At 38.0% G+C, this 10,164-nt stretch overlaps 1 protein-coding gene across 1 annotated transcript; it reads left to right on the forward strand.

Moving 5' to 3' along the window:
* Positions 1-215: 215 nt before the first annotated feature.
* ZCCHC4 (zinc finger CCHC-type containing 4) lies at positions 216-10,164 on the forward strand. The gene is given in 15 exon segments (XM_077782793.1): positions 216-314; positions 316-447; positions 450-480; positions 483-616; positions 1,910-1,992; positions 2,664-2,939; positions 3,432-3,512; positions 3,825-3,897; positions 4,380-4,530; positions 5,038-5,138; positions 6,228-6,349; positions 6,926-7,001; positions 7,492-7,543; positions 8,233-8,377; positions 9,929-10,164. Coding segments are annotated over 15 exon segments (1,680 nt in total). The 3' UTR covers positions 10,053-10,164.

Below are 10,164 nucleotides of genomic sequence, written 5' to 3' on the forward strand. Positions count from 1 at the left end.
GAGTATTAATGTAGCGTGTCAGCAACTTCAGCTACCCGAAGTGTTTAAACCTTAGCTGTACAACACGGTGCAGTGCAGTTGGAAAGGGAGATGCTGTAGGAGCCGCTCGCGTTGTTGCTGCGCGAGCCCGTCCTTGCACCGCCGCCCTCGTGTCTCCGGCGCCGCTGGGGGGCGCCGCCCGCCCGCGCGGGGCCCGCCGGGAAGGAGGCGGTGCCATGGCGGCGGCGGGCCCGGGGCGCTCGCGGCCCGCGGCGCTCGCCCTGCTCGGGCCGGCGCCCGGCGCGCCCAGCTGCCCTCACGGTGAGGCGCCCGGCCGCCCTCACGGTGAGGCGGGCCCGGGGCACCTCCCGGGCGTCCCCGTGCTCCGCTCCCCGCGCGGGCTGTTGTGCAGCGGTCCCTGCCAAGGCCGCGTTCTGGCAGCTCGGCTCTGGCGGCGGAGCAGTGAAACAGATCTGCAGGTGTTCCCTGTGTTAGCCTGTCCTCGCGTTTGTCCCTAGGTCCTGCCCTTCTGTTTGTGAAGACCAGCCAAGGAAAAGAGGAAGGAAGAAGATTCTATGCTTGTTCGGCTTGTAGGGACAGAAAGGATTGTAACTTTTTTCAGTGGGAAGATGAGAAGGTAAGAGAGCACTGCGTAAGGCTATGGCAAAGGCTCAGGTCCACAAAGGTGAGCAGAGGTCTGGAGCACCTCTCCTGTGGGGAAAGGCTGAGAGAGTTTGGGTTATTCAGCCTGGAGAAGAGGCGGGAGCCCTTACAGCAGCCTCCCAGTACCTGAATGGGGCCTCCGAGAAATCTGGAAAGGCACTTTTTTTGCAAGGGCGTGTAGTGGAAATACACGGGGTGATGGACTTAAGCACTAAGAGGATAGGTGTAGACGAGCTATTAGGAAGAAATTCTTTAGCGTGAGGGTGGCGAGGTACTGGAAAGGTTACCAGGAGAGGCCGTGGATGCCCCATCCCAGGAAGTGTTCCAGGCCAAGCTGGGTGGGGTTCTGAGCAACTTGGTGTGGTAGGAGGTGCACATGGCAGGAGGGTTGGACCTATATGATATTTAAGTCCCTTCCAAACCAAATCATTCTATGGTTTTATGAAACATTGGCAATTTTTTTTTCTCTGTTTAGCAATTTGAAAAGTATATTTTATTGTGGAAATCTCTGACAAGTGTTATTTTCTAAACTTTGTGTAATAGTTGATATTTAGCTGAGACTTCTTTCTGTCAGGAGAATATGTTGCAAATATAGCTTTCAAGAAAGGCTGTGTGCATTTTGAGCAAACCTGGCATTTCTTATTCTATTGCCAAAACATATAGGAAGTTTGCCAATGCTTTGCAATGTTGAACAGAATTGGGTACTTCTGTGATCCCAAGACTCCCTTGTTTCCTCTAATTAAGATGAAGAAAACCTATTGGATACAAACAGCAGTGGGGTATACAAAATGCTGAGATGGTATGTTTTGTGGGGATAAAGTAGAAGACTCAGAGAAGAGTGTGAGAACCTGAAATGTTAAAGACTCGGGTGCAGATCGTAACAAGGAACTGTTTCTATTGCCATCAGTTTTTCAGGATCAGATCATAGTTCTTCAGAGGGAGCACAACTGCTGGCATGCATTAATAGAAAGGATGGCTCTTTATGTCTTCCTCATAATCACCTTTTGGGTTTTTCTCTTGAGTATTACATGTGATAGGAGAATGAAGTGCACAGTTAAATTCACAAGAGGCTTGTGTTGTTTTGCAGCATGCCCCTGTGCTGCAGATATACTGGTTCTTCTGAAACAACAAATGTGATTATTTTTGCTTGCAAAGCAGCTAAAGTATGAGACCTTTGATGCAACCTTTTTTCCATTATGAGATTTGATGTACCACACACAGCAGTAGCTGTTAGTTTTGTAACTTCTCATGTATGCACATTTTACAGGTGTCAGAAACTAGGCTTGCAGCACGTGAAGAATATAATAGAAATCATCAGCCTTTTTTTACACACAGACAGAACGTGGACAGGTATTGTTAATGTATATTTTCTGCAGTAAAGATATAGTAATACAGGTTTAGGTACTCTGAATGTAGAGATAATATTTCAGGATTCTTTAAAATATGAAAAGATTAATTTGAGCAAATAAGAATTATTGTACAGCAATGGAAAGGATGAAACACTGAACTAGAGCATGGTGTTTTCAACTGAGGAACTAGGGGAGGGTTGGGGTTTTTTTGGGTATGTATAGTCATTCTTATGTCAGTGCTCATAGTGTGCTTACAAGATGTTAGTAGAAATTTCAGTTAAAAAAAAAACCTCCTGACTTTAGCCTATAAAAATAACAGACTTAACATTGTGAAAAGAAGCAAAGGTAACATCATAACAAGTGATGTCTGAATCTGATGTGTAAACATACAGGACTTTGCTGATAGTTGATGGAGTCTTCACTCTTTAATCCAGTTATTTTATGGAGATTCCCAGCCTATTTGGTGACAATATTTTATACGTTTCAAAGTGTCCTTTGAATTTTTTTTTTATATATAATACTTAATTCTTTTAGAGTTTTGTGAGAGCAATGTAAACTGCATTGTCTGTTTAAATGTCTGAACTAAAATATAAAAAAGCTCCTCCATAGATCCCCTTTAATCTTTGATAGAGGCTTTTTTCAATTGTTCCCTAATGTCTTTTGTACTTAAAGGTACAAGAATTTTGTTCTGTTGCCGTTATCAAAGAGGAGGTTTTGTCAGGAATGTCAGCAATTGCTATTGCCAGCAGAATGGGAGAAACACTCAGATCACCAGTTCCTGTGTGATATCACCAACGCCCAGCTGAAAAGTCCAAGTCAACTTCTATATCCACTGGAGAATAAAAAAACAAATGCACAGTATTTATTTGCAGACAGAAGTTGCCAGTTCCTACTGAATCTCCTTATAGATTTAGGATTCAGACGAGTGCTCTCTGTTGGAACACCCAGGTACACCAATGAGAATTGTAAAACTTTCAAATAATTTTTGTCTCTTAAAACTGTACAGCTTACTAATGCTTATAGTCAGTGATTCTCCCATGATAAGAGGTTTACTATGCTTTAATTGGTTGGGATTATCCAAGCATCTAGTGGGGTCTAGGTTTGAGCTTATAAGATACCAGAGAAGACTATGGCAACACTGCCAATAACACACATACACACTTCAAACCTCTTTGGTAGTTATGGAAGTGACACTGAGTTTTTTACCTTATGCTTTTTTTTGTGGTGATCCAGTAGGCTCCACTGACTTCTTATCTTTCAGGATGAACCTATTTTTCTAACTTTAAGTACAGGCCAAATGAAATCACCAAGTTTAGGCTACTCAGTTTTCTTTATCTCTTTGGTTTACATTTAGTAAAGTATCAGGCATTCTTGTCTTCCAGGATAATTTCTGAAGTTGGTGATTATGTGTTAAGTTTCTTTGTTCCAATTATACTTCAGGCTTCATGAAATGATTCAGTCAAAAGCATCACAAGAAAAAGAATTCGATGTTAGAAGCCTTCTGCTAGATATTGATTTCAGGTAAGTTTTAACAAATGTTTATGTATCTGAAGAACATATACAAACATGTATATTCTTCTGCTTTAAGAGATAAATTGGTGGTTGTTTTCCGTTTCTTGTCTCTGCATCTCTGTTCCTGTATGCATACACAAATGACATCCAATTGATGAGAAAAGTAAGTACACTTAATAATTTCTCAGTATTGGTATGTGCTGTCAGTAATCAGAATCCAAAGATGATGTTTCTCTTGAGGCTTGTTTTCACTCTAAATACCTCCTAGGATAGACAAAAAGTTATTTATATTTTTCTACACTATCGAAATTTATTTTACAGATATTCACAGTTTTACACAGAGGATGAATTTTGCCACTACAACATGTTCAATCATCATTTTTTTGGTGGAGAGGTAAGGCCAAGTATTTATTGAGTGCTTTGGTAAAAAAGTGCATGTTGTTGATGCAGAATTTTGTAAGAAACTCATTACTTGTCTAGTAGAAAACATAATGGTAAACCATGAATTAATAAGATCATTTTAATAGAAGCAGCAATTAAGGTGTGTAAGCAACATTAGTTAGCATAAATTTAATAGTCAACTTCTAATTGAATGAAGAACTCTACTGAAAAGGAGATCTCCTTTTCAGCAGTTTCATTCTTTGATTTTCAGTAATGTTTTTATATGTTAGGCACTTGTTTTCAGTCCTCCAAATCTAGGTGCATTTTTTGTGGGTTTTTTTTAATGCTGCCCAAGAGGAAATTTACCTCCTCAAGAGGGGAGAAAAGTTCTGTTTTCAAAGTTGAAACTTTTACAGTGATTGGTTTATTGCCTAAGACAATATGTTTGCAGTTCTTGAATCATTATTTCTGGAAATTAATGTCTGTTTTTTGCAGGCTGCACGTGAAACTTGCAGGAAATTCTTGTATGAAGGGAATGGTGAAAGAGTCATTATGGTAACTGATCCCCCATTTGGAGGTTTAGTGGAAGCACTGGCTTCTAGTTTTAAAAAACTGATGGCAATGTGGAGTGAGACAGAAAAAGAAGGTAGGTATTACAGCCAGGTGGGTGGCTTGTGCTGTAACATCACTTTAAGGAAAATACCCATTTAGAAGTCTGTGATTCTTGTTACTGAAGTGAATGTGAGCACACCCATAATTTCTGAAGATGAACTACCATATATGTAATTTACTCTCTTGATATTTTTAGTTCAGTAATGCCCAATTCTCAGTCTGCCTTAAAAATATTTCCCTTTTTTTTTTCAAATTTACTTTGCAATTAAAGTGGACTTTAAAGGTAGAGAAAAATAAGCTATCAAACCAGTAGCGTTTCATAGCAACGTAAGCAGATGTCAAGAGTTTAGTTAAATGGCCCTTATATCTCCACATGTACAGTATGCCAAAACTTTCTGTCACCTAAGAGAACTAGTCCTTGTGACCAACATGATGTACATATCCGTGTTTATGTACTTGGAATGCTCACTGTAAATTTCTCTGGAAATGCTACATGTGCTGTATTTTTCTCCTCTGTAAAACGAAGTCTTTTCATTACTAGGTCATGACAACAGAGAGATGCCTATGTTCTGGATATTTCCATACTTCTTTGAGTCTCGCATTCTTGATTTTTTCCCAAGCTTCAGTATGATGGATTACCAGGTACGGCAGAACCCAGTGAATCTGCTGAATACCAGTTGTGTGCAATGTTAGGAGGAGTATGAGTGAAAGCTGTTGCTGTGGCAGTGCTTCTCTGTAGCTCTGTAGGGCCATGTTCATTTGAAGGCTGGATTCTGTATTTCTGTTAGTCATATCTGTGATAACTAGATCATGTTCCTGTTATGTATCTCTAACTCATCTGTCATTTATCCATGAACTTGGATCCATGGCTTTCATGTAACAAAATTTGCACTAATTCTGACAGGTGCTTATTGCAGAGGTGATGTTAAATGTCAGTGGGTAGTGCCCAGCCCTAGAAAAAGAAATCTATATATATCAAAAATTAAGGTCTTTCATCTCCAAAACTGCTGGGATCAGAGTACAATTACAGTGATGGAAATGTTTGGAATTACTTAATAAGTGAACTTGTCAGTGATAAAGCAATAATCTGGCTTCAGCTTCTTCAATATTATATCCATTCTGTGCATAGTGTAGGCAGACGTACTTCACTGTGTTTTGAGAGCTCAGTCATGGCTATCCATGATGCTAGAGGTTTATTTTTTCATGTAACAACTCTTCATGAACTTTGACATTGATGTTCTAAACAATGTATTTGTATCTTGTAGACTGAAAATTTTTTGAAGAAAATAGAAAACTTATGCTGGGCTAGACTGCATTCCTGCCAGTGTTCAGAGCTGAGAGGTTTTGTGACAAGTCTCTGAAGGCAGTGCTGGAAAAAGCAGGCTAATTGGATTTGCAACTTTGTAATTATTCTGAGATGGGTTAAGATGTCATCTCTTGTACTGACAAACTAAACTATATAGGTACTTTTTTTATAGTACATTGCTCTTGTAAACAATTGCAATGTTATCTTATGTATCCCATGCAAACTAGCAAAAATGAATAAATACAATATGATTATTGAAGGGTAGTGAGTCTAGCCTAATAATTTGTTAGCTTATTTGGGGTTGGAGTCTTGTATATAAAAATGAACATTTCATAAGGCACTTATAAATATAATAAATCTGTAAATAGCTCTGCCTGTGCTTGGTATTCAGTTTAAGAATCTTTTTTATGGTTTTATTTTTCTAGGTAGACTATGATAATCATGCACTGTATAAACATGGCAAGACAGGTCGTAGACAGTCTCCTGTCCGTATTTTCACGAACCTTACCCCAAGTATGATTGTGCTTCCTGAAGAAGAGGGATATAGGTAAGAGGTATTAATGCTCAGGTGTCCTTTGAAAGAGTGTCTTTGTTCTTAATTAGGGCATAAAGTCTCCAAAGGAGTTCAGGATGGTGCTGTTCCATAGTGTCTTGCCCAATTTAGATGCCAGGCTTAAGACCGCATTTTTCTGTCCCATTCTAAATTTGCATATTATATAAATAATGTGTAAGAGAGCTGAAATGTCTAAAAAGACATCTAAAATTTTCAGTGTGGAATTATGAGATTCCTTATTTTGTCTGTAGGAAGTACTGTCTACACCTACAAGATAATTTTACAGCTATGCTTGATAATCAGCTGTTAATACAGCTGAATGAACTTGTAAGAGAAGCATCACAGACAGAGGAATTTAGTTTCATTTACTGCTAATACTGTTGATCGTTTGACCTGAATTTTACTGTGTGGATGTACTGTGTGTAAATGGCCTAAATGGTCATTTATGCAGCAAAGATAGAATTTTTAATTCAGCAAAGTGATTTTGCAGTCCTTATATTAGTTGTTAAGGTTGTATAAATTTCATTGTTTTGTGAGGAAATAGTGGACCAGTACATCTTTTTTCCCCAGATTTTGCACTGTATGTCAGCGATATGTTAGTTCTGGTAACCAGCACTGTGAGATATGCAATTCATGTACATCAAAAGTAAGTATTCTCACTTTTTTCTGAATGAAGCTTTAGCAGTAGTCAGATAGCGACCTCTGTTATTCTTGCTTTGGCAAAAACCTGTTCTGATACTGAGTCTATGGGAAACCCACAGCAGTTCAGTTTCATAGATTTATTATTACCTGCACAGTATATCTTCCGTAACCCACTGGGAATTAATTTCTCTTCCCCAAATTCCTTTGCATTGCAAAGAGGACAGGACAAGTTTGCTGCTTGCCACTTAGACCAGAACTTACCCAGCTGTGGTCTGTTGACATATGCATTTTTGCTTATGCTTTGAAGTTGTAGAACTTGCTAATTTCAAAATTTCATTTGTGATTTTCACAGATTCTCAGGACTGTTGTTTCAGAGTTACAGTCCTTCCTACAGAGGAGTTGTTTCTGTAAACAGTGGGACTGTACAAAAGTAGTTTTGTTTTAAGATAGAATCAGTGCGGGGTTTAATAAAATAATTTATTTGCCTTTTGTAGGATGGCAGACGATGGAAACATTGTGTTCTTTGCAAAAAATGTGTAAAGCCCTGTAAGTACAGAAAACTATTTTCTAAATAAAAGTGCATTTAGTCCAAAGAAACTGAATTTCCAAACCAGAATAGAAAATATTCTGTGAAAGAAGTAAAATATAATTCAGAAGATATAGAATAAACAAAAAGTCTCAATTTCACACAAGTTACTATTCTTTAGTTTAGATGTACTTGCACTGTGTGGAAATGCAGGAAATTCTTGCCAAGGCACACTAAATCCCATTTACATTTATCATGGCAAAACAGAAATATTTCCATTTGTCATATAAGTGTTTCCTAATTTTCTAAACTTTGAATTTTCTAAACAAGTAGGGAATTACAAAATGTTTGAGAGATCATGGTAAAATTGTTTGATGCTCAAATTTAGTTGTATTTATGCCTCTGTATAAATAGCTGAAGCAGTTATCTTTGTTACTGTTACAAAAATCAAAATCTGTAAATACATTGTAACATCTGCAGTGTTTTTCTTTTGAAGATGACACATAGGATAAAAGTTCTAATGGCAAAATAATTCACACTTAATTGCACAATATGTCCAGTAATGTGATAAGGGTCCCGAAGGTGACTACAGCTATCTCTGCAAAGCTAATCCAGAATTAAAAACCTGGTAATGTGGCTTTAAAGCTTAGTTTCAGAATGTTCAATTTAAACTTTTCCAAGATCATAAATAATGTTATATATTTTGCAGCTTGGTTTCACTGTAACAATTGCAAGTGCTGCGCTCTTCCAAAGCACAGCTGTGAGAAGACTGACATTGGCTGTTTCGTTTGTGGCAAGGCAGGTCACAAGCGCAGTGCCTGTCCCAGTCTCTCCCGCCCCAGAACAGCTTGTCAGTAAGTGTCATATTGCATTAGTACAGTAACATACAGCATTCAGATGAGATGAGATGTCACGGAATCAGTTCAGAAGGAGATGATATTTTGCTTTAGGTGCTGATGTCAGCTTTCCCTATTGCTCACTTGCTGGACTGTTGGGGAGTATATACTGAAGGGAGGGTATGATAAAAGGCAGGTCACTTTCTGGGGCTTCCAATTCCCTGTCTGTGGGTTTTCTTTCAAAACTGATTTATATGGATTCAGACTTGGTGACTGGTGCATGGAACTCTGTCAAGGTGACTGAAAATTGAAGTAATGGAACACTTTCATCCCCTTTGAGTTCCTCATGCAATGGCAGAGAAAACAGACACAATATATTAGAGTCACCAAGAGTCACATTGAGTACTTTTAGTCTTCCATGATTTTCCTTTTGTTACATACAGAACAACACTGTATGCATACCTGTATGTATCAGAGAGCCAAGTAAATGGTTTTTGGTTGTCTTCAGATGGAACTAACTGAAAAGAGGAAAGCGGATTTGCTAAGAGATGATCCAGCAGATGGCTCAGTCTTTCCAGTTCAGGATAATTGATTGCACTACTATAAATTCCTTTCCAGAGTAATGGGTTTTTCTGTGATTCTGGACTTGAATGGCTGTAGCAGTGGAAGGCAAATTTTCCCTCCCAAAAGCTGTACCTGTGTTACACAGTGAGACTCAGACCATTACCCTCTTGAATCAGTATCCAGGGACTCACCAGATGCCTGCTGGATAGCAGATGGGTACAGGTGTATTGCTTCATGTCCTACTGACACTAAACCAGATTTTGTTTAGGGAGTATTAGACACAAAACGTAGCAATGTTTCATTTTATATATCTCTCATAAAAATTGCGTCTCTTAATGTTTCTTTTTCCTTTGGTAAAGAAATTAAAAAGGATGCTAAAAGAATTTATGAAACCTCATCTGTTTTTTCTGTCAAGGAAGATACTGTTCTATCAGTTGTGCCGCAATGGTTTTAATATTTTAGGCCATCAGTTAGTTCTTTTGCTGACTCGTTGCAGAAGATAGCTTAGATTTCTTTTTCGAATAAAAATGTTGTATGTTTTGTTACAATTACTCAGAATTTTGTGTTGTGACATCTTTTGTCAGAGATAGAAAACAATCCACTTGTTAGTTGTATTTAGGTCTTGTACTAATTGCAGGATGCTTTCTAATGGTGTTAAACTTCACATACTTTTTTCTAAGTCTTTCTATTATATATTAATGCAGTATATATTCAGCGTGAAACTGTGTGTGCTTTTTTTGTACTCAATGAGTGAGTTTCTTGTTTTCAGTATCTGTGTAAATTTAAATGCTGAATAAATACATAAAATGAATATATAATGGCAATAAAGTGGACAGTTTTGTGAACTTGAAAGACCATAACATTTTGAGACAGGTAATGTTCCATGTACTTCACATACTACCACATAATTAATATACTTATTTAGAATACCAGCAAATGTATTTGTACAGAGAAGTGTGTTCTTCATTTTATTCTAATCTCTGTGTTCCTTTTTTTCCTTTACAGACCTGACAAAAAGAAAGGACAGAAAACTCGAAAGAGAGTAAAAATGGGGATCTCTAAAAGATTAGCTATGAAATATGCCATATTCTCCAAGAGGAAAGTAAAGAATAAGAAAAAAATGACATGACTCTTTTTGCTGCTACATAGTTGCTAATTTATTTTTTTTATTGACAGCCTTTTGTTCCATTTTCTAAAAATGTAAGTGCTAACATCCAGAATAAAACATGATGGAATTAACA

Source organism: Lonchura striata, chromosome 4 (genome assembly GCF_046129695.1).
Source record: "Lonchura striata isolate bLonStr1 chromosome 4, bLonStr1.mat, whole genome shotgun sequence".
Classification (NCBI taxonomy): domain Eukaryota; kingdom Metazoa; phylum Chordata; class Aves; order Passeriformes; family Estrildidae; genus Lonchura; species Lonchura striata.